Source organism: Pantherophis guttatus, chromosome 2, assembly GCF_059756535.1.
Source record: "Pantherophis guttatus breed Tessera chromosome 2, ASM5975653v1, whole genome shotgun sequence".
NCBI classification, from domain to species: Eukaryota; Metazoa; Chordata; class Lepidosauria; order Squamata; family Colubridae; genus Pantherophis; species Pantherophis guttatus.
This window is the reverse complement of record NC_142064.1, coordinates 259101869-259126860: the sequence shown is the minus strand read 5'-3', so window position 1 is coordinate 259126860 and position 24992 is coordinate 259101869. Positions and strand designations below refer to the sequence as shown.

Below are 24992 nucleotides of genomic sequence, written 5' to 3'. Positions count from 1 at the left end.
ATTCTTCACTTGTCAGAAGCTGGCTAGGAAGATCGCAGATAGGGGAATCACAGGATTCCGGGATGCTGCAGCCATCCCAAATACATGCCAATTGCCAGTGCCTAAAATTCGATCACGTGACCATGGGAATGCTGCAACGGTCATAAATGCGAGGACTGGTTGTAACTCACTTTTTTCAGGGCTGTTGTAACTTGGAATCGTCACTAAAGAAATGGTTGTAAGTTAAAGAGTTCCTGTTCAGGTCTGTTTCTATCCAATGCAATCCTAAATTGCATTAACAGAGGGATTCAATCAAGATCAAGTGAGGTACTAATACCACTCTATAAAGCCTTAGTAAGACCACACCTAGAGTACTGCATCTAATTTTGGTCACCACACTATAAAAAAGATGTTGAGACTCTAGAAAAAATTCAGAGAAGAGAAACCAGGATGATTAGGGGACTGGAGGCTAAAACATATGAAGAACGGTTACAGGAACTGGGCATGGCTAGTCTAGTGAAGAGAAGGACCAGGGGAGACATGATAGTAGTCTTCCAGTATTTGAGGGTCTGTCACAGAGAGGAAGGGGTCAACCTATTTTCCAAAGCACCTGAAAGCCAGACAAGGAATAATGGATGGAAACTGATCAAGGAGAGATTCAACCTAGAAACAAGGAGAAATTTTCTGACAGTGAGAGCAATCAACCAATGGAACAGTGGAATTCTTGCTTTCAGAAGTTGTGGGAGCTTCATCACTGGAAGCTTTCAAGAAGAGACTGGACTGCCATCTGTCAGAAATGGTGTAGGTAGGGTCTCCTTGGATGGGGGGGGGGGTTGGACTAGATGACCTACAAGGTCCCTTCCCACTCTTAATCTGTTTATCCTGTAACATTTAAAGAAACACTTAAAATGCTTAAATGCTTCTTTTGAAATGATTGAAGTGCCCAGAAAAACATCTTTGCAAGAATTGGAGAAATGCAGTAAAGGGCTAAGCTTTTATCTGCACATTCCTTTGAGATGGGTGGATTAATCACTTCATGCTGGAATTTGCAAATACTGATTTTCTTCAAATGTGCCGTCCCCTTGATTCAGTTTTCCTGGGTCCAAATGTCTTTTAGGCCTCCACATTATACAGATAGTCCTCGACTTGCGACCACAATTGAGTCCAAAATTTCCGTTGCTAAGTGAGACATTCGTTAAGTGAGTTTTGCCTCATTTTACGACCTTTCCTGCCTCGGTTGTGAAGTGAATCACTGCGTTTGTTAAGTGAGTAACGGTTGTTAAGGGAATCCGGCTTCCCCACTGACTTTGCTTGTCAGAAGGTCGCAAAAGCGGATCATCTCACCCCAGGTCATAAATATGAACCCTAAGTCTGTGGAAAAGACTTAGTCACTTTTTTCAGTGCTGATGTAACTTTGAACGGGCACTAAACAAACTGTTGTAAGACGAGGACTACCTGTATTTTCACGGGCTTGCTTTGTTTTTAAATAAGGAAGAGCGAGTGTTTTCTCGTTAGAAAATAAATTTTATTTAAAACTACAAGTAATTGCTTCTCCAAGCAGATGAGTCAAATCAGCTTCAAGGGGGCGATTCCTTTCTGCTGAGCTGGATGTGAAGCTGATGGGAGAAAAAGAACAATAATAAAAAAAAGTTGTCAACTTTTTGCAACCTTCTGACAAGCAAAATCAATGACGAAGGATTCCCTTAACAACCAGGTTACCAAGTTAACAACCGCAGTGATTCACTGAACAGCTGTGGCAAGAAAGTTCATAAAATAAGACAAAATTCACTTAACCAATGTCTTAATCACAGAAATGTTGGGCTCAATTGTGGTCATAACTCAAGGACTACCTGTATAATATGCAAATGTACAGTTTTTGCATAGTTTAATTATTTCTGATAAGAGAAAGGCAGCTAATCACGTTCTCCCAACTAGTTTTTGAGATCTCACCAATGTCTGCTGTCGATGCTCAGGCCCAGTTTTGCAGTCTTAAGGGCTAGAAACCTGCTTTTAAAACGAACCAGGCTATAAGAATTGGCAAATTTCTTAGGCTTCAGCAGTTTGCCAATCAACCCAAGGAGGTTCCCCTTGCCTGCCTTTTGCGCATCTACAGCAGCTTTTTTCAACCCTTCGAGGAATTCACATGTTTGCTAGAAAATGGCTTTCCTTGCTGCAGGACTATTGAAAAAGATGCTTTATTTTCTTGTGTCGTCATTTTTAATTCTCATTTTTTAAAACTCCAGCTGGGAGTGGCTGGAACCAGACATAAATTTTCTTATTTCTCTGTCTGGGATCTCATCAATCGTCTCATTCAGACAATACAATTTTTTTTGTGTACAGTTCACTGTGCTTCTTCCCCTCCCAAAGGTTCAGGATGTATCGCCAGGCTCCAGAGATACAACATGAAATCTTGCCCTGAGGAGTCTTCTAATATGTGCAAAAGACTTAATGTGAGATTAATTATACATGGAAATACGATGCTGAACAGAGAAATCGACTTTCTCCCATCACACCATATTTTTCTCTTTGTCGCAGTGGCTTTCTCTCTCATCTCCTCACCTTTTATCATTCTCCCTGACCCTGCAGCTTGCTTTCTGTCCTATCTGCCTTCTCTCTCTCTCTCTCTCTCTCTCTCTCTCTCTCTCTCTCTCTCTGTCACTCCAATCCAGGGGTGGGCTGCTGGGGGTTTGCAGGGGTTCAGCAGAACCTTTAGCTAAAATTCTATGCAGTTCGGAGAACCCCCAAATCCCATTCCTGGCTGGCCCTGCCCACCCCGCCCCTCCCAGGAGTCCCCATGCGGCCCGTTTTGGATGCAGATAAGTGCAGGGTGCGCACGGAGGCTTGGGGCCGGCGAAAAACAGGCCTACTGGAAGTTCAGGAAGGCCAGAATCGGGCCCGTTTCAGCCATCAGAGGGCCTCTGGAGCCTGGGGAGGCCGTTTTCACCCTCCTGGAAACTCGAGGAAAGCCTCCGGAGCCCGGGGAGGGCAAAAACGCCCCCCCCCGCCATGGTGCATGAGGCCAAGCAGGCCACGCCCACCATGGCCATGCTCACCCAACAATTAGGCAGAGAACCACTTGCTAAAATTTTTGAAGCCCAGCCCTACTCCAATCATCTCTCTCTTCCCCACCCCCTTTCGCTGGAATAATTTGTAAACATTTTTTAAAAATTCAACTAAACGCAAAAACGAAAAGACACAAAATTATAAAACAAGGCAAAAGAAAGAAAGAAAAAAAACCCCTCAAAGCTGCATAAAATCAAGCTGACAGCGGAAGGAAGGATTTACCTTATGGAAAATTTGCAAGATAAAGCCACAAAATCATCAAGACAGTGAACTTGATTTGAAGATGGATAGTAGAATGGGTCCTTGGTGCTCTCGGAGCTTGGTAGTTTTCTTGCAGATGTTTTATTACCCAAACTAGGTAACATTGTCAGTGCTGATGATCTTATCTAGTTTGGGTAATGAAGATCTGCATGAAGATCAGAGAGCATCAAGGACACCTCATGTCAATCCTGAGCTACAAATATTCTCTTATTGGGTAGTAGAGTGTGGTATGGGGTAGATTTATCTTACCAAAGAATTGGAGGTCAAGTTTCCTGGAATTCACAGGCATCTAAGACAAAGGACAGAAAGAAATGGTTACTTTTGCACAAAAGCCTTCCTTCCTTCCTTCCTTCCTTCCTTCCTTCCTTCCTTCCTTCCTCCCTCCCTCCCTCCCTCCCTCCCTCCCTCCCTCCCTCCCTCCCTCCTCCATGTTAGTTGTGATTCTAACCTTTGGAATCCAAAAATGCATTTTGAGTAATGCAGTTAGATTGTCGCAAGAGATCAAAACTGTCATAGTATGCCAAGCTTTTACATATATCTAGTTACACACCATGAGTAACTCCTCTTTAACAAAGGATAACCAGTTCTGGGATTTAATTTTTGAGACCGAAGGATCGAATTTAAGGTGGTGCTAAACCATCTGTGCAGAACTGAATGAAAACATTATAGCGTCTGATGCAGAAAATATCTTCATGGTAAAAAAGGAACAACTGCCCTTGTTGGATTACACGAGATAAAGAAATAATGCCATAAGAAAAGTTTTCAATGCATTGTGAGATGCCCTGTTGTTTGGGTACAACAGTGAGGAGTAGGGGTTATTGATTTCAGAGGCTGGACCAAACTCACTCTCCTTAAATTGAACTCTTAATTTTCATTAAATTGATGCCAAGTCAGGGAACCTTCTGGGAGGCAAAGGAATTGCCTTACGGTGTTGCCCTCTGCCAGGATACAGTGCTCGTGCTCACAGTGGACAAGCTGCTAGTCCATAAAGAGGCTCTACCTTGAGTTCTGGGTATAAGGAGGTATTCATTCATATCAAGGCAAGAAGCTTTGTTCCAGAAATCAGCAACGCAGTGTTCTTCAGGATGGAGGATCCGGGCTGGAGAGAGAAGGAAAAAGCAGTTCAAGATCAAGAAAGAATCTGGATCTCAACCTATGAGTTGGGGAACCTATTTTCTCAGCAAAAATGAGAATTGCCGTGAGTATATCTGGTTGGAGAGATTTATTTATTTAGGGAATTTATATTGCCACCTATTCGCACATGTCGACTCAAGGCAGCTTACAGAATATAAAACCCCGTGTAAAAACAATAAAAAGAATAAAAGAAGTGTGAGGTATCGGTCATGAGGTTGGAGGGGGCTGCACTGCCTTAACTCTTAAGAAGAAGGAAAAAAAACTGGATTTAGGGATCAGAGCAAAAGGATCTTACTTACAGTAGAAAAGGATCCTTTGATAATCCTGATCTGTCTCCTGGACAATGATGGTGTTGGGACACTTGGCGGAGAACAATTCTGTCCTCATGTGAGGCCGGCCTGTTGCAGGAAATCCAGAGGGGGGAAAAACAGAGAAGGTTGGCATACATATCCAGGAGAACAATATTGGCCAACAAAGCACTTGATCTGCTTGCCTTCAGAAAGTGAGCAAGAGAATTGCCTCTCTCAATTTATAAAAACACATCCCTGCAGGTAGAAAGCTAGTGTGTCAGGGTGTGCTCTTATTTTAATCTATGGAATTCACACATAAACAGTATCAACAACCAAAGGTGAATCTATAACTAAATGCAGAAATGGGTGCAGTATGCATTAATATCCAGAAGGTCAAATCCAATTCCTTATTTAATGAAGCAGATAGAAAAACAGAAGACTACAATTCAGGTAGTCCTCGACTTACAACAGTTCATTTAGTGACCGATTGAAGTTACAACGGCACATAAATGACATGATCATTTTTCACACTTATGACTGTTGCAGCAACCCCATGGTCATATGATCAAAATTCAGATGCTTGGTAAATGACTCATATTTATGATGGGGTTATGTGATCGATCCCCTTTTGCAACCTTCCGGCAAGCAAAGGGGAAGTCAGGTTCGCTTAACAACCGTGTTACTAACTTAACATCTACAATGATTCATTTAACAAATGTGGCATGAAAGGTCATAAAATGGGGCAAAACTCACTGAACAACTGTTTCATTTAGCAGCAGTCATTTTGGGGGTCAACTGTGGTCGTAAGTCGAGGACTACCTGTACATAAATCTGACACACGTAAAATAATTTCCTTGGGAAAACTTTTACATTAAAAAACTGCAATAGCTGTGAGCTATTGATGTTGCATCTTATTCTTCCAGAAAAAAAATCTTTATAAGAACTTCCAGAAAAAATATCAATGATGTAAAAAATGAAATGACATTGCTTGGCCAATTAAATTATCTTTTTTTAAAAAATAAAAATTGATTTAGGTTGATGCAGGAGTGATAGTTCAGCCATATATATTGGACTTATAGATGCACCAGGGATGTGGTGGCTCAGTGGCTAAGACGCTGAGCTTATCGATCAAAAGTTCGGTAGTTCAGTGGTTTGAATCCCTAGTGCCGCATAATGGGGGTGAGCTCCCATTACTTGTCCCAGCTTCTGCCACTCTAGCAGTTCGAAAGCACCTAAAAAATGCAAGTAGAAAAATAGGGACCACCTTTGGTGGGAAGGTAACAGCATTCCGTGTGCCTTTGGCGTTTAGTCATGTCAGCCACATGATCACAGAGATGTCTTTGGACAGCACTGGCTCTTCGGCTTTGAAACGGAGATGAGCACCGCCCCCTAGAGTTGGGAACGACTAGCACATATGTGCGAGGGGAACCTTTACCTAATAGATGGAGTACCCCATTTTTATATTCTTGGTTGGTTTGCATCAAAATGCATCAAAATGAATCCACAGCTTTGTTATTTTTAAGTTAGGCTTCTTTAACAACTATAACAACAGGTTTCCCCAGATGCTAGAAAATATTCAGCCTAAGGCGAGATTCTATAAGTGCAACTCAGCAGAAATACAAATATTGTTTTAAAAAAATTATATGGTTACCCACAGCTGTTAATACATAGGTGCAGAATAGCTTATAATGCAAAAAGCCTGCAGACAAGTGCCTTCAAACACTTGTCAAATTCTTTACTGCCACAACAGAGATTAAAATAGGGTAGGATCAAAAGTGGATTTTTTTCATTGAGCAAATAAGGAAGTTATGAAAATGCAGGTAGTCTTCAATTTATAACCTATTTGTTATCAACTGTTCAAAGTTACGATGGACTCCCAAAAGGTACTTATGACCTGAACTTGAAGTTCTGATAACCGGGCCCTTCACCACAGCCCCGTGACCATATTTTGGGGGCTTGGCAAGCAACTGTATTTTATGGCATCATCCACAGACACAATTTACAATGACCACAATTTACAATGTTTCCGAGCTTCAAACAATGCCCCACAGCAAACAATGGGTTTGTGAGGTCCAAAATGTACTCAAGTCATCAAAGTGCCAAAGAGAGACTTAAGCAGAGGCTTGGAAAAAGTAACAGCTTTTATTTCGCAAAAGAAAATAGCTGAATAGAAAAAGAAAAAGAAATAGCAGGCCGCAAATATGCAAGGAAGAGCCACACTTGGAAAGAGTATGGCGAAGTTCTTTTTTTTTTTTTAAATGCCCTATTTAAAAAAAAAAAAAATAGTTCTAAGAGTCTCTTTTCCTGGATTTTCTTCTTTCTTTCTTTTTTTTTAAAGTTAGGGTCTAAATAAAAAGGAATCTTCTCACCCAGCTCCAATCACTGTTCATCTGCACTGCTCCTGCACGTTTCTTTGTTGCCTCAGCTATCCCAGCTTTGTGGCAGCCATGATGGCTGCATCTTCTCATCGAGGGAAAGGGAAGAAACCCTGAGTCCAGCAAGAGAGTTTTTTTTTTTTTTAATTTGATTTATATGCCGCCCTTCTCCGGAGACTCAGGGCGGCTTACAATGTGCTAAGCAATAGCCTTCATCCTTTTTTGTATATTTATACCAAGTCAGCTTATTGCCCCCACAACTGGGTCCTCAATTTACTTACTTTAGAAAGGATGGAAGGCTGAGTCAACCTTGAGCCTGGCGAGATTCAAACCTGCAGTAATTGCAGGCAGCTGGTCTTAATAACAGGGTGCTTTAAACCACTGTACTATCAAGGCTCCTGCTCTCCCCGAACCACAGGATGCCCCTCTTTTCACCACCACCCCTACATGGTGGCTTTAGCTCCTTTTGGAGCCCTCCAACAGGAAGAACTCAGTGTGGGAGCACGGAGACCTGCTCCTCATGTCCGATACCACTGTGACATCAGCCAGAAGTCAGTATGGTGAACTTCTTATACATTCATGTAGCCAATCAGAGACAACAGTTTGGGTCCCAACCCTGGTCCCTGGCCCATGCCTTCCTTATCTATAAAGCATTCCTTATACCCCTGCGTGTCCGTGCTCTCCTCATCAATCTTAACTCATCCCTGGGTAGCTCTTTGTTCTACCATCCTTATCTGTTACTGGCACCAATGCAGCAAGGAAGAGAGAGGCTGGGTGCTTAGCAACACAAAGTGTAGCCAGAATACCACCATATTTGCCTGATGTCTGAACCCTGAAAGGCAATGGCATGCACAGCCGCTTGCTTGAGACAAGCACCAGGCACTGGGTTGTACAGAAAAACAAGACGTTAGAATAATAGCAGAAGCATTTCTTACAGAAGCAAAATAGCAAAGGTTAAACTAATTCTTATTGCTGTGTCCCTTCAGGTTTGCTTAATGACCATGGCATTTGCTTAACAATCAACACACACACACAATTGGTAAAAAAGGCACGGTCACATTAGGAACTACTTCACAACCGTCATGCTTGCTCAATTACCTTCATAAGTCAAGGACTGCCCTGTCCTACATTAAATGCAATTGTAGGTGAGCCCTCCAGTTCCCACAGATGCCAGTGGGAAATATTAGTGCAGATAAACTTATCTTATTGATTTCAGTAGGAAATTAATTGATACCTTTGCCAAAGCCATGAATTCCTATTTACCTTGCGGTGCAGTTATTCCCTGCATCTATGGTTCAGAATCTTAATCTGGCTATATAACATATATTGCTTTTAAGATCAGCTTTGAAGGTAACATTATCAGCAAAGCTGGCTCGCCTCTCAATCAGGAGGCTGTGAGTTCGATCCTAGGTAGCAGCAGGTATTTCTCTCTCTGGGCACAATGAGTAAATATCAGCTGTGAAGTCTGCATTGACGAGAGGAAGGGCATCCGGCCAATAAACACTCAGCTCCATTTAGTTGCCCTGAGTCCACCACGATGCAAGGGATTACGGGGTCATTAAAAGACAAAATAATAACAACAAAATTATCAGCAAAACTGGCAGGAAAAAAAACCTGGAGCCTTACCTTCGGTAGCCAGATCAGCACTTTCTTCCCTAAGCAAATAATTCCACGATTTGGGAATGCATTGGCCTGTTTTCCTAGGAAGAAAAGAGGCAGAGGGAAAAAATACGGGTGAGCCGTAAATGGGCGGAAGGACAGAGAAGTTTCAGATGTGGTTGGAAAGAATCACTGTGACTTGAGAAAGCTGGGGGAAGAACCTGACACATAAAATGCACTTTTAAAAAAGTCAGTTGTAGGAGGGGGTGCATCCAGGGGTGAAATCCAGCAGGTTCTGCCAGGTTCTGGAGAAGTGGTAGCGGAAATTTTGAGTAGTTCGGAGAACTGGCAAATACCATCTCTGACTGGCCTCAGAGTGGGGTGGGAATGGGGATTTTGCAGTATCCTTCCCCTGCCACGCCCACCAAGCCACACCACACCCACCAAGCCACACTCCCCAGAACCGGTAGTAAAAAAATTTGGATTTCACCACTGGGTGCATCTCTGAGGTGGTGGCAAAGGAGATGTGTGTGATGGTGATAGAAAACGCAAGGTGGAATTCTAAACTTGACTTTTAACGATGACAGGATGGAGATTTTGACATACAGGTAGTCCTCGACTTACAACAGTTCATTTAGTGACCGTTCAAGGTTACAACATCACTGACCTACAACCATTTTTCACATTTGTGACCATTGCGGCATTCCCATGGTCATATGATCAACACTGAGAGGCTTGACAACTGACTCGTATTTATGACGGCTGCAGTGTCCCAGGGTCACAGGATCTCCTTTTGCAACCTTCCGCAAAGCAAAGTCAACGAGGAAGCCAGATTCACTTAACAACCGTGCTACGAACTTAACAACTGCAATGATTCACTTAACAACGGCAGCAAGAAAAGTTGTAAAATGGGGCAAAACTCACTTAATAAATGTCTCTCGTAGCAACATGAATTTTGGGCTCAATTGTGGTCATAAGTTGAGGACTACCTGTATATGGCACTTTCTATAAAAATACAATAGGTACTGAGTAAACATACAGGATATTCAATATATATTTATACCGGTTTATATCAGGGGTGAAATGCTCCCGGTTCGGACCGGATCACCCGATCCGGTAGTGATGGCGGCAGGTGGTTTGGAGAACCGGTAGCAAAAATCCCTGCGCCCCACCCCCCCATGCCCAGCTGAGCCGCAAGATCATCAGAAGCTTTTTTTTTTTACTGTTAAAAGCATTTTTTCTACAACCGCTTCTGACGAAAAAATGCTTTTAAAAGTATTAAAAAAAAGCCTCTGATGATTGCGCGGCTCAGCTGGGATCCTCAGAGGCTTTTCAAAGCATTTTTTTCTGCAACCTCTTGTCTTAAGAGGTGGTAAAAAAAATGCTTTGAAAAGTCTCTGAAGATCCCAGCTGAATTGCCTGATCGGCAGAGGCTTTTCAAAGCATTAGAAAAAATGCTTTGAAAAGTTTTTTTAAAAAAAAAGTTGGCCACACCCACCCGTCACATTACCCCACCACCACCAAGCCACGCCCACAGAACCAGTAGTAACAAATTTTACATTTCACCCCTGGTTTATATATATATATATATTCTCACATATTCTCTATGTATTTGAAGAACATGATGTATTTCGGTGTTCAGTGGAAAGTGATTTGTGTATGTTTGTGTGTGACCGTAATTATTTCCGGGCTGTGTATAATACACACAGTATACACACACACACACACACACACACACACACAGTGTATAATATTTGCAGAATGCATATTACATAATTGGGAAGGCAATAATAGGGGACAGGGAAGTGCCTGTTTCTGGGAACCAAAAGCATTGCGGTTGCAGTGCAGCTGCAATCCAGCTACTGTTCTATTTTGTTGCTTTACTATATTGTATTCTACTATTTGATCACAGATCTGAACTTTAGTTCCTCTAATTTTAGGTATCAGAAGTGGGCTTTTTAAAGAATTCAATCTTTTCTTGAGTACCAGTCTCTTAAAGTAGAGAATAAGCACCTCCTTCTCTTGATACAGGTAGTCCTCAACTTACGGCCACTTCAGATGGTCACTAAACTGTTATAAGTTGAGGACTACCTGTACTTTCTTGGTCCTGTAGTCAATTTCACAATTTAATCTCATCGGAGAACCTCCTTTAGTTCATTTCAAAATCTCCCATTTCAGTTTCACAATCCTGACATGGAATTCCCTCCCTGCTTATAGAAATGCGGGTATTTGTGACTTACAACTGTTCGTTTAGGGATTGTTTGAAGTTACAATGGCACGGAAAAAAGTGACTTATGACCTTTTTTCATAACTTAACAACCGTTGCAGCATCACGCGATCAAAATTCAGACGCTTGGCAACTGACTCACATTTATGACAGTTGCAGTCACGTGATCCCCTTTTACGACCTTCTGACCAGCAAAGTCAATGGGTAAAACCAGATTCGCTTAACAAACATGTTACTAACTTAATAACTGTGATGAGTCACTTAACACGGTGGCAGGAAACGTCGTAAAATGTGGCAAAACTCATTCAACAACCGTTTTGTTTAGCAACAGAAATGTGGGGCTCAGTTGTGGTCATAAGTTGAGCACTATCTGTGGAGTGTATTTTTCTCTGTCGGGGTTCAACACATAAAAGCTAATTATGATGGCTGTTGTGGCTCGCCAGCGGCCAGCAGAGCCAGCAGCAGATCGGACAGTGAGGAGGTTGGGGAGGAACATGGGCCAGTCCTGGAGTCTGGGGAAACCTCTGATGAGAGCTCTGCGTCAGAGGCAGAGATGGGGCCAGGGCCGTATGCCAGCTATCAGCTGCCTTCGGAGTCAGACATCAGTGAGGCAGACAAACAGCTGGAGCCTGTTCCCAGTGTGCGCATGTGCAGAGTTGCCAGACGAAGGAAACAGCTAAGGAACAAGGGTCGACTTGGGAGTAAGGCCACAGGTGGACGATGAAGGGCCCTTCCCAGAGGGAATAAAAGAGGAGAGAAAGGGGAGTGGAGTTTGCAGGAGACAATGAGTTCATTACTGCATTCTTGCCAAGTATTGCGGCGTCTGAAAGATATCGGCCTGGCCACTCTCCAAGCCTGATAAAGGTCGGTAATTGTGAACTATCTTGAAAGACTGTGGGAGAGGAAAGACTTTGCTGGAGAGGAATTCACTGTAAATTAAATAAAAGGGGTTTATTGGGACGAGGCCTCGGCTTCGTGCTACTGGGGAAGTCTAGGTCAGAATAATGGCAGCGGTGCAGGGGTGGGTTCTACTTACCTTTACTACTGGTTCGCAGTGGGGCCGCATGTGCACACATGCTCTTCTGCACATGCACAGAAGCGTTTTAGTGACGTCGGGGTCGGTGGGCGGGGTCTCCCGCCGGTTTTACTACCGGTTCTATAGAATCGGTGCGAACCGGGGGGGGCAACCCACTACTGCAGCAGTGAGTTTGGCAAATTGTAATTTCTCAAAAGACTTACAGAACGTCCGTTGTTTTGAGGAAAAGCAGTATGAAAAATAGAACCATTTTTATATGTCTTTATCCACGAGGCAGTTATATTTCACAAAATGCTTTTAAGCATTGTTACAGGCACTCCCAGGTTATTTTATGGTCACCCACTCACGCACACCCTGTTGAGGCATGCAGATCATCTAAGCTTCCCTTGCTTTCTACCTCAAATAGGTGTGTCTAGAATAGACAAGACACACAGCTCCTGGTCAACAGCCCAGAAATTATTAGGGTCTCTCTCTCTCTCTCACACACACACACAAATCACTTTCAACCGAATACTGAGACACATCAGGTTTTTCAAATACATGGAGGAGATGTGAATTGAAAGTAGCAGCAAAATGTTACTGGTTACACAAGGTACATTTGCTCTTTCTCACATGCACATGCACACTTCTCCAGACTTGGGCCCTCAATTAGGCTGCTAGCTAAATGGATGGAAGCTGTCAGTTTTGGATACAGAATAACAGAGTTGAAAGGAACCTTATAGGTCATCTAGTCCAACCCCCCGCCCAAGCAGGAGACCCTACAGCATTTCTGACAGATGGCAGTCCAGTCTCTTCTTGAAAGCTTCCAGCGATGAAGCTTCCACAACTTCCGAAGACAAAGCTGTTCCATTGGTTAATTATTCTCACTGTCAGAAAATGCACTGATGATGCTACCTAGTTTGGTAATGAAACGTCTCCAGAAAACCACCAAGCTCAGAGAGCATCAAGAACCCCACAGTTCAACCCTGAGCTACAAATATTCTCTTCTGTTGGTGAAGACCAACATTCTGCTTTTGGAGATGTTCTCTTTTCATTTCCTGTATCAAGGGATGGGTTGGACCAGATGCCTTAAGGGTCGCTTCTCGTTTTTACAGTTCTGCAATAAAGCTGTCACAGACAAATGACCTTTTCACCTTGAAATTGTGAATGAAAGCAACTTAAATTTCTCTTTTTCTATTAGACCTCGGGCTGTGTGGAAGGAATCCTACCGTATTTTCCGGCGTATAAGACGACTGGGCGTATAAGACGACCCCCTACTTTTCCTGTTAAAATATAGGGTTTGGGCTATACTCGCCGTATAAGACTACCCCTCTTCCAACGCACACCAAATAAAAATTAAAATACATCAGATTTGATTTCAATATGGTAATTTTAATTCAAATGCTTATGCCTTTCCAAGAATCTAGTACACCAGGATACAGTGGCCTTAAATCTGTTGCTGTGATCTGGGTTAGATTTGGCCCACTGAAGTGCAAACAAACGTATTTTATTTCGTGTCACTACATAACCGTTTTGGCGATGCTCATTCACCATGTCTGCTACATGTTTTTCGAGTTCTGGCCAATGTGGGGTGCCTCTTCTTAATGCACACTTACCCCTTGGCATACTCTTTAACGCTTTTACATTTGCTTTCCAGTCCCGAACCATCTTTTCTGTTACTCCATATTGTCTTGCAGCAGCACAGTTATTATGTTCCATGGCAAAGTTTACAACTTTAAGTTTAAAACTGGCTTCATATTTCTTTCTTCTTGCTGGTGGAGCCATGATGGGGTCTTGACTGTTATATTTGTATACTCTACTGTATGTACTGTTGCTGTACTGTATGTATTGTTGCTGTACTGTAGAGAAAGGTAATGGGCTACGCTAGGTGTAGTGGCAAGAGGGCTATTTTGTACCAGGTTTTTTTCCTTCACCCATGCAGCCTTGTCGAGATCTGCACAGCTTCATGAATCTGAGTTGCTGGCACTGACTGATGACATTGACAGAAAGCTGTGCCAATCTAGTCAAGGCTGCATGCTGCTGAATGCTGGAACCAGCTGGCTGCTGAGCGGAGCTTCTCCCAGGCATCTAGGGGGGTATTACCGACGCTCTGACTTCCCCAGCTGACCCCCACTGATGGCGAGGTCCACCGGTCTGGGGAAGTCAGAGCGTCGGTAATATCTCCCTGGATGCCTGGGGGAAGCTCCGCGCAGCAACCAGCTGGTTCCAGCATTCCAAGGAGGTCCACGGTGAAAGCGGCGCCGCGGTCGACCTGGGCCAGCACCTTGCACACCTGGCTCTGCGTCTCCATTATGAGAAGCTCCATGCGACTTCGCATGTCTCTGCCCTAGTCGCGCAGCTCTCGCAATCCGCTCACCGGAGGAGCCATGAAGTGCTCGCACCGCCTTGCCAGATCTTCCTCATCCTCCTTTCCCCATGGCTTTTCCAGTTGTAATTGCTGCTGCTGCTGCTGAGGCTGCTCCTTCATCTCCGCCCGCCGCACCAGACCCAGCCCGGCCAGCACCGCCGTGGCTCCCGCAGTCCAAGCGGATCAGCACCTGGGCTCGCAGGCGAAGGGTGGGAGTGCACAGCGCACTTTCCTGGCTTGGCGCCGATCCGGACGGCTGCAGAAGGAACTGGGCACCGGCTGTCATGTCTTTTCTGCTGTGCGGGATTCGGCACCTGGGCTCCCGGGGTTTAAGCCTCCGGGCCGGCCCGCGCTGCTCCAGGATGTTCGCTTCGGGCTTCTTGGAATCGCTGCCGGGCGGTTCTTCCCGTTGGGGCGATGGTGGGTGGCTGCGAGCCTGGAAGAGGTGGTGAAATGCAGAGCAATACCTCATGGGGAAGGAGTTCGCCGTGGCTCCTGCAGTCCAAGCGATGCCGATCGCTGCCACCCACCATCGCCCCAACGGGAAGAACCGCCCGGCAGCGATTCCAAGGAGCTTGAAGCGAACATCCTGGAGCAGCGCGGGCCGGCCCGGAGGCTTAAACCCCGGGAGCCCAGGTGCCGAATCCCGCACAGCAGAAAAGACATGACAGCCGGTGCCCAGTTCCTTCTGCAGCCGTCCGGATCGGCGCCAAGCCAGGAAAGTGTGCTGCGCACTCCCTCCCTTCGCCTGTGAGCCTGGGTGCCGATCCGTTTGGACTGCGGGAGCCACGGCGGTGCTGGCCGGGCTGGGTCTGGTGCGGCGGGCGGAGATGAAGGAGCAGCCTCGGCGGCAGCAGCAGCAACAATTACAACTGGAAAAGCCATGGGGAAAGGAGGACGAGGAAGATCTGGCAAGGCGGTGCGAGCACTTCATGGCTCCTCCGGTGAGCGGATTGCGAGAGCTGCGCGACTGGGGCGGAGACATGCGAAGTCGCATGGAGCTTCTCATAATGGAGACGCAGAGCCAGGTGTGCAAGGCGCTGGCCCAGGTCGACCGCGGCGCCGCTTTCACTGTGGACTGCTGGGAAAGAAAGGAAGGTGACCCGAATTCTGGGGTAGAGTGGGGATGCGTTCCTTTCTCGTGGGCCGCGCACTGCCTGGCACCTCTTGTAGGTTGGAACTAATTTGGAGTACAGCTTCCCCTCAATGTTGCCGGCGCTCCCAAAGTGTCATCGGTCAGCGCCAGCAACTCAGATTCGGGTACCCGGCGTATAAGACGACCCCCGACTTTTGAGATGATTTTCCTGGGTTAAAAAGTCGTCTTATACGCCGGAAAATACGGTAGCTATTTTGTGCTTATGATTATACCTCTTTTTGCTCTGAGTAAAGCCCAAGGGCAATGTTTACATTCCGTTCCGTCTTGTGGCCTCATCGAATTTTATACCGGTAGTCCTCAACCTACGACCACCATTGAGCCCAACATTTATGTTGCTAAGTGAGATATTTGCTGTGAGTTTTGCCCCACTTTACAACCTTCCTTGCCACCATTGTTAAGTGAATCATTGCAGTTGTTAAGTTAGAAACAGGGTTGTTAAGCGAATCCAGCTTCCCCATTGACTTTGCTTGTCAGAAGGTCGCAAAAGGGACACTGCAACCGTCATAAATATGAGTCAATTGCCAAGCATCTGAATTTTGAACACATGACCGTAGGGATGTAAGTGGTAAGTGTGAAAAATGACCACGTTCCTTTTTTTCAGCACTACGGTAACTTTGGTCACTAAACAAAGTGTTGTAAGTTAAATTATTATAAAATCCGACGTCTGTCCTAGCTCAACACCAATAAGGCTCCCAAGATGGTGACACGGATTTGCATAGCAAAATTATTGAGTCTCTACCAGGGTGAAATGCGACTGGTTCAGACCGGTTCGGTTGAATCGGTAGTGGCGGCAGCAGGTGGTTCGGAGAACTGGAAGCGGCAGCAGCTTGAGGCTCCGCCCATCCACCCGGATGTTGTTACTTCCTGGTTAAAACCTGTTTTTTACCCTCTGCGCATGCGCAGAAGGCTTTGTGCATGCACAGAGGGTCCAAAATTGCACGCATGGAGCACACGCTTCCGAACTGGTAGGGAAGGTAAGTAGATTTCCCCGCTGGTCTCTACATTAGTGTTTTTCAACCTTTGGCAACTTTAAGACCTGTGGAATTCCCCAGCCAACATGGAGACACTGCTGTACACATCCTGTGCACATAAGAGGCCCTTATCTTCATTAATAATGCAATATGGGTGCTCCTCGACTTACGACCATAATGTAGCTCAAAATTTCTGTTGCTAAGTGATACATTTGTTCAGTGAGTTTGGCTCCGTTTTACGACTTTTCTTGCCACAGTTGTTAAGTGAGTCATTGCAGGTGTTAAGGTTGTTAAATTTATTTATTTATTTATTTATTTATTTATTTATTTATTTATTTATTTATTCATTTATTTATTTATTTATTTATTTATTAAATTTATATCCCGCCCTTCTCCCTGAAGGGGCTCAGGGCGGTGAACAGCCGAGAATTAAAATAACATACAATATAAAAGTTAAGATAATTAAAAATAAATTAAATTAAACGGCCGCCCCAATTTAAAATCCCTAGCTATACAATTAAAAACTAACCCATAAAACCTATTTAGGCCAGGCCAACTTGCTGAAATAAAAACGTCTTCAGGGCCTTACGGAAAGTGCGGAGGTCTGGAATCAGCCATATTCCGGGAGGTAGCTTGTTCCAGAGGGCGGGTGCTCCCACAGAGAAGGCTCTCCCCCTAGGGGCCGCCAGCCGACATTGCTTGACCGACGGCACCCTGAGGAGGCCCTCTCTTTGAGAGCGTATTGGCCAGTGGGAGGTTATCGGTAGCAGAAGGCGGTCTCGTAAATACCCTGGCAATATGAATCAACTTTCCTCATTGACTTTGCTTGTCAGAAGACTGCAAGAGGATCACATGACCCCAGGATGCTATCACCATTGTAAATGTGAGACAAGTATCTGAATTTTCATCACATGACCATGGAGATGTGGAAATGGTCGTAACTCTGAAAAATGGTCAAAAGTCACTTTTTTCTGTGCCGTTGTAATTTCGAACGGTCACTAAATGAACTGTTGTAAATTGAGGATTATCTGTATATATTCTAGAGATTCTTGGTTCAGATCTTATCCCGGGATAATGTATAGATCCTGAAGAGATATCCCGGAGACTGAAGGACTACATCCTTGGTTAAAAATGTCTATGTGTGTTAAATTTTGGAAAGGTTAACTTACAGTCGGATGGCAGCCCGTAGTTGCAACCGCTCTGGGCCCTCACTCTGATTCATACTAAACAGGGTGCTGTCAACATAGGCAAATGTCTCCAACGATGACGATGATGATGATGCAGCTGCGATGAAGAGCCACCTGCCAAGATACTGCAAAAATGAGGATTTGGTTACTTCAGGATAAATTAAGAGAGCAACAGAGGTGATTCTAAATCCCCAAGCTTTATTCTTAGGCCTAATTTTTATGTTGTGGCCCGGCGGCAACCAGAGGAGGTTGGGGAGGAACTTTGGCCAGTCCTGGGGGCTGGGGAAAGCTCGGACGAGGGCTCTGCGTCGGAGGCAGAGAGGGAGATAGACAGCAGCGAGGCAGAGGAACCTTCTGACAAGCAAAGTCAATGGGTAAACCAGATTCAAAACTGGTTGTGTGTGGCAAGAAATGTTGTAAAATGGAGTAAAACTCACTTAGCAACATACGTTTTGGGCTCATTTGTGGTCGTAAGTCGAGGACTACCTGTATTTTAGAAAAGGACAGTTCTTTCTCCAGCGATCATGTCTTTTGACACATTGTCAACTGCCAGAATAGAAAATATTGTCAGTTCAGGCTTGGAAGAGAAAATAGAAAAGAGTGGGTGAGGAAAGAACTAAGTGTTTCAACGGGTTTCTTGTTACTAAATGTAGAATTCTGTGTAATTTGGCAAATTGAATGATGGTATGTCAGTGCAACAGAGGAAAATAAGCAAAATAGTCCAGTGGTGAAATCCAATTCTTTTTTACTACCGATTCTGTGGGTGTGGCTTCGTGGGCATGGCAAGGGAAGGATATTGCAAAATCTCCATTCCCACCCCACTTTGGGGCCAGCCAGAGGTGGTATTTGCTGGTTCTCCGAACTACTCAAAATTTCCACTACCGGTTCTCTGAACTACTCAAAATTTCCAGTACCGGTTCTCCGAACTGCTCAAAATTTCCGCTACCAGTTGTCCAGAACCTGTCAGAACCTGCTGGATTTCACCCCTGAAATAGTTCCCTACCCAACATTGCTTTTCCCCAAGAAGAATAACCTATTTGGCCTTCTGTATTTGCTAATGACAGATTCGCTCCTTGGACAATCCTTTTAAATCGACATTCTCACATGCACCGTACATACTGAAAGATTCACTAAAAGAGATTCCCATCTAGTAATGTCATAGTTATATGGTAGGTTCACCGCATACATAAACATCAAGCCTATATTAGAGAACCTAGAATATAGAATCATAGAGCTGGAAGGTACCTCGCAGGTCATCTAGACTGTGTTGTTTCTCTGTGTCATGTAATATATGTGGGCATATGCATAATTTTGTATTTATATATTCATTCTTTCATGGTTATGTAGTATATATTGGAGGTGGTGACCCTTTGAGAGCTGTATGCAATTAAAATTTCATTTTAATGTATGCCGATTAGTGTACATTCCAAGTGACAATAAAGCTATTCTATTCTATTCTATTCTATTCTATTCTATTCTATTCTATTCTATTCTATTCTATTCTATTCTATTCTATTCTATTCTCTAGTCCAACTGCTTCCTCAAGTTAGGAGGATCTTATACCATCACTGTTAGGGGTGGGATTGAAAAATTTTAGCAACCGGTTCCCTGCCCGGTTGCTGGGGGGGGGGCATGGCCATGGGGGCATGGCCTAGTGGGTTTCCTGCACCACGGTGTGTGTGTGGGTGTTTTCACCCTACCCAGGCTCCGGAGGCTTTGCTCGAGCCTCCGGGAAGGCGAAAACGGCCTCCCCCGGGCTCCGGAGGCCAGAAACGGCCCGTTTCTGGACTTCCGGTACTTCCAGTAAGTCTGTTTTTCGGCCTCCCAGAGATTCCATGCAGGCCCTGCACTTACCTGGCATCCAAAATGGGCTGCGTGGAGACTCCTGGGAGGGGCAGGGTGGCGTGGGCGGGGTCAATCAGTCCTTGCAAGTACCGGTTTGGTGAACCAGATTAAAATTAACATCCAATTCGCCCAAACAGGCTGAATCCCACCCTTGATCACGGTCAAATGATTGTTCAGTCTATTCTTTAAAACCTCCAGTAATGGAGCACCCACAACTCCAGGAGGCAAGCTATTCCACTGATGAATTGTTCTCAGTGTCAGAAAATTTATCCTTGCTTCTAGATTGGATCTCTCTTTGACAAAGCTTCCACTCATTACTTCTTGTCCTGCTCCCTGGGGCTTTAGAGAGTAAGTCTATTCTCTTTTCTCTCTGACAGCCCTTCAAGTCATGGAAGACAGCTATCAACTCACTCCTAATGTACCTCTTCAATAGACTACTTGTCCCTTTTAAAATGTTCTCTATCTTTAGTTTAAAAAATATTTTTATCTGATAAAAATCATCAGAGGAACTGAAAGCCGGTGCAGTCTTGGGAGTCCTAGTGGACAATCATTTAAATATGAGCCAGCAGCGTGCTGCAGCTGCCAAAAAAAAGCCAACACAGTTCTAGGCTGCATTAACGGAGGGATAGAATCAAGATCACGTGAAGTGTTAATACCACTTTATAATCCCTTGGTAAGGCCACACTTGGAATACTGCATCCAGTTTTGTTTGCCACAATGAAAAAAAAAGATGTTGAGACTCTAGAAAGAGTGCAGAGAAGAGCAACAAAGATGATTAGGGGACTGGAGGCTAAAACATAAAGAACGGTTACTGGAATTGGGCAAGTCTAGTTTACTGAAAAGAAAAACTAGGGATGACATGGTAGCATTGTACCAATATCTAAGGGGCTGCTACAAAGAAGAGGGGATCAATCTATTTCCCAAAGCACCTGAGGGTAGGACAAGAAGCAATGGATGGAAACTAATCAAGGAGAGAAGCAACCTAGAACTAAGGAGAAATTTTCTGACAATTAGAACAATTAATCAGTGGAACAATTTGCCTCCAGAAGTTGTGAATGTTCCAACACTGGAAGTTTTAAAGAAGAGATTGAACACCATTTGTCTGAAGTGGTGTAGGGTTTCCTGCCTGAACAGGGGGTTGGACTAGAAGACCTCCATGGTCCCTTCCAACTCTGTTATTCCTGTTCTGTTCTGTTCTGTTCTGTTCTGTTCTGTTCTGTTCTGTTCTGTTCTGTTCTGTTCAGACTTCCATTGATTAGAATTTTCTCCCCATAGATTAATCCAGCTATAGTTAACTTTTATGAATGTGGACACACAATCATAAACCATCTTCACTCATTGTGATTTAAAGAAACTTCCCAAATTGTGGCTTGAATTGAATTGAATACTTTATTTGGCCGAGAGTGTGATTAGATCAGTGAGGAAATCCAAATTTTTTTACTACCGGTTCTGTGGGTGTGGCTTGGTGGGTGTGGTGTGGTGTGGCTTGGTGGGCGTGCCAGGAGAAGGATACTGCAAAATCCCCGTTCCCTCCCGACTCCTGGAGGAAGGATATTGCAAAATCTCTATTCCAACCCCACTCTGGGGCCAGCCAGAGGTGGTATTTGCTAGTTCTCTGAACTACTCAAAATTTCCGCTAACGGTTCTCCAGAACCTGTCAGAACCTGCTGGATTTCACTGCTGGATTAGACACACAAGGAATTTGTCTCTGTATTTCCATATTCATTTCCGCTTTCTAGATGAGATGGCTTAGTTGAGAATTCTAGGTAATCCCAATGTATCTGGGGTGATCAGATTGGAGAAAACTGGTATAGATATTAGAAAGCTTTCTAATCATGGACAGGAGTTCTCAGGTCCCAGAGGTGGAACTCAGGATAAACTCTGGTTTGTTCATTGCTTTTGTCATAGCAGCTCTGAAAGCAAAAACATTTGGTTTGCTCTTTTTCCCCCTGAAAGTCTGAGGCCATATTATTTTCAACAAGACAGAGGACAAAAGAACTTTCCCATAAATTATGGTTTGCTTTAGTTACTAGAAAAGTACACGGGATTTGCAATATTGACCTCAGGCAGCAAATATCTTGGTCTTGACTGGTCTTGCTTCGGTTAAAACTGCTTTTCATTGGGGACATTTTTTTCCCATGCCTCTTTCCAAAACTCCACTCTTGACATTTAAATCATACCAATACTAGGTTGCATTTGCAAAGGATTTTTCTAACCAAGGTTGAAACCCGTCTCAAAAAGTGGGCTTTCCAGTCACCAGAAAGCTATTTATTTTCAACTCAATTCTTCTTGGCATAACTTTGAGTTTATTGAGGATTGAGGCAGCAGATCAAGTGTATAAATACACAGTACATATTAGTAAAACTCATCAAAGACTAATTTATTTTTGAGCATTGAGATTTATAAAACTTAGGTTCACCAACTATGGTGTTTAAGTCTGGACTAGGTAAAGGGAGATTTTGGTTTGAGGCTATTCTTAAACCTTTACAAACCCCTCGCATCCTGGACATAAATTGTTTCAACTCCTACCCTCAAAACGACGCTATAGAGCACTGCACACCAGAACAACTAGAAACAAGGACAGTTTTTTCCCGAACGCCACTACTCTGCTAAACAAATAATTCCCTCAACACTGTCAAACTATTTACTAAATCTGCACTACTATTAATCTTCTCATCGTTCCCATCACCCATCTTCTCCCACTTATGACTATAACCATGTTGCTTGTATTTTTACGATTTATATTGTTCTGTTTCCTAGTATGATTTGATTGCTTATTTGTACCCAATGACTATCATTAAGTGTTGTACCTTATGATTATTGACGAATAATATCTTTTCTTTTTATGTACACTGAGACAAATGCACCAAAGACAAATTCCTTGTGTGTCCAATCACATTTGGCCAATAAAGAATTCTATTAGAATAGAATAGAATAGAATAGAATAGAATAGAATAGAATAGAATAGAATAGAATAGAATAGAATAGATTTTTTAATTGGCCAAGTGTGATTGGACACACAAGGAATTTGTCTTGGTGCATACGCTCTCAATATACATAAAAGAAAGGATACATTCATCAAGAATCATAAGGTACAACACTGAATGAAAGTCATAGGGTACAAATAAGCAATCAGGAAACAATAAATATCAATATAAATCTATTCCATTCTATTGGAAATTTACTAGGTGATGTGGGCCAGCTATTCCTTCTCATCCCAATATACCCCATAGATCAGTTGTGGGGAAAAGCTGGGGAAGGAAGGGCTACATACTGTATGTCTTGATATGGAAGAAAGATGAGACAGAAGGGTAATGAAGGAATAACAACAATAATACACAGTACATTTGTATGTTTTTCCTCCATCTCTTTACGTGCCTGCCATTCACCTGATGCACCATTTGGAAATTGTTGGATTAAGGTGGTTTTCCGCAACAAAAAGCAATTATTAACCGTGGCATCCTGCCTGGATTTTTAAATTTTTGGTTACCTGGTCCCGGTTCAGTTCATTAGCATGCAACTTCACTGGATTCTCACATGGGAACACGGCATCCACAAAGAGTCCATAGAGGTAGAGCAGGTAAGTCCACAGTCCCTCCATTGCTTGGAGCTATTGATGGCTTGCTCTGAGAATCAGTCTCTGGAGGTAGATTTTGTACAGCTGACCTTTGCCCTCAGCTTGTTAAATGTTTAGCCCTCCAGGGTCTAGAGTCCATTGCTGTGTGTTTTAGACTATGAGTGAAAATGAAATCCAGAAAGATCCTACCCAAGCAAGGCCAGGGGGAGGGGGCTGGAAAGCAGACAAGCCGAGGAGGTGCATTTAGCGAGTCCTATAATGTTCCCTTATAAGTAGGAAGCTAATATTGGGTTAGAAAGGGATTTTCTTCTGAAGTGGTTTTGTCCACAGTAGGAGCTTTGCGCTTTTTATTTTAGTTTGGTTTTCTCCTGCCCTAGGTCATCTGATTTAAAAAAAAAAAAAAAAAGCAATTGGCTAATTTAAAGCAATAGGTACCATTTCCTCTTGCTAAAGTTTCTTCAGCCCTTTGCTCAGGTTTTCTTCCCCTTTTTTGTTAATATCTCCTAGGCCCAATCCTGCATAATGTCTCCAAAACCAAGCAGATATTTACAGGTACTAATTTGCCAATAAAGGAGAATAATTGTAGCTCAGAGTTGAAATGAGGGTTTCCTTGGTGCTCTCTGAGCTTGCTTGTTTTCTTGCAGACTAGGTAACATCATCAGTGCTAGTAGGTACGATAGTAATGTTAAGGATATTCTTGGCTCATAACCGATGTTGTAGGTTATTGATCAGAGTACCCTTTGAGTAAACACATGAAAAGTGACTGGGAGTGGTTGTGAACAATCAGTCAACATACAAACACACTGAGTTGTTGTAGTCTTTTACTTTTAGAAAAAGTAAAGCAAAGTCCAAAAAATAATCCAAGTCATACACAGATAAGACGAGAGTTAAAAGATCAATCCAGGGATATTTCAAGTACAAAGTCTTCTTACCAGTTGTAGTCATACACAATAAAACAGTTCTTCTTGAGTTTCAAAACAGGAACAAGTTCAATATCAAAACATTCAATAAATAGTAGAAAGCAACATGTAGCTATGATCAAACAGTGATCATGCAGAGAGATCAGGTAGAGAGTTACAGCAAATAAGCAGGTAAAATGGTGTAGTATCCACACAAGCCATGATCCTGACTTCCCTTAAATACATTGGCTCCAGAGCTTAGCCAATCAGGATACAGGAAAATGCAATACAGTCTTAAAGCAATATAATACCTTTCTGACTGCAAACATACATTGTTGGTTTATATATTGCCTGACCAACTAGTTAGACAAATAACCATTTCCTAACAAGTAGCACTGATGATGTTACCTAGTTAGGGTAATGAAACGTCTCTGCAAGAAAACAAGCAAGCTCAGAGAGCACCAAGGACCTCTCATTTACACATACTCCTCAGCATACAACAGTTTGTTTAGTGACCATTCCAAATTACAATGGCACTGAGAAAAGTGACTTATGAGAGTTTTTCACTCTTATGACCATTGCAGCAACTCCATGGTCACATGATCAATATTCATATGCTTGGCAACTGACTCACATTTATGACGGTTGCAGTGTCTTGGGATCCTGTTCTCATTTTTATTTTATTTTTTTGCAACCTTCTGACAAGCAAAGTCGATGTGGAAACCAGATTCACTTAACAACTGTGTTACTAACTTAACAACTGCAGTCATTCACTTAACAATTGTCTCACTTAGCAACAGAAATGTTGGGCTCAATTGTTGTTATTAAGTCCAGGAGTGCCTGTATACCAGCAGTGTAGGGACTATATGGTTTTGTTGTAAGAAATGTTCACTCTGGGTTCAGTTCCAAGTGGGGGGAAAGACACTGGATTCATGGAAGTTGCTTGGAAAGAAGGTTTATTGATGAACAGGATCACATGTGTTAGATCGGGCGATGGAAGAGACAGGACTCAGTGCTAACAGTAACAACAGCTCTTTATTAGTAGA

General features: G+C 43.4%; 1 protein-coding gene across 2 annotated transcripts; it reads right to left on the bottom strand.

Annotated features, from left to right (window-relative positions):
- Positions 1-1482: 1482 nt before the first annotated feature.
- APOM (apolipoprotein M) lies at positions 1483-23107 on the bottom strand. 2 transcript variants are annotated; one of them, XM_034421523.3, is made up of 7 exons: positions 22961-23106; positions 17608-17750; positions 8729-8802; positions 4737-4835; positions 4304-4402; positions 3553-3592; positions 1483-1595 (listed from the first exon to the last, which is right to left on the bottom strand). In XM_034421523.3, the coding sequence occupies exons 1-6, from the start codon at positions 23069-23071 to the stop codon at positions 3567-3569; spliced, it is 552 nt and encodes a 183-aa protein (XP_034277414.1). In that variant the 5' UTR covers positions 23072-23106; the 3' UTR covers positions 1483-1595; positions 3553-3566. The 2 variants fall into 2 exon arrangements, with proteins under 2 accessions (XP_034277414.1, XP_034277415.1); XM_034421524.3 differs by lacking the exon at positions 1483-1595 and adding an exon at positions 2174-2406 and having other exon boundaries at positions 22961-23107.
- Positions 23108-24992: the final 1885 nt, after the last annotated feature.

What these genes read in the sequence shown, in the direction of transcription:
- APOM (XM_034421524.3), bottom strand. Translation starts at nt 23,071, where the DNA reads ATGGAGGGACTGTGGACTTACCTGCTCTACCTCTATGGACTCTTTGTG. An exon ending in CTACGGGCTGCCATCCGACT is followed by an intron (nt 8,803 to 17,607) that starts GTAAGTTAACCT and finishes TTTTCTTCCTAG; the next exon opens with GAAAACAGGCCAATGCATTC. An exon ending in CCTTATACCCAGAACTCAAG is followed by an intron (nt 3,593 to 4,303) that starts GTAGAGCCTCTT and finishes CCTTTGTCTTAG; the next exon opens with ATGCCTGTGAATTCCAGGAA.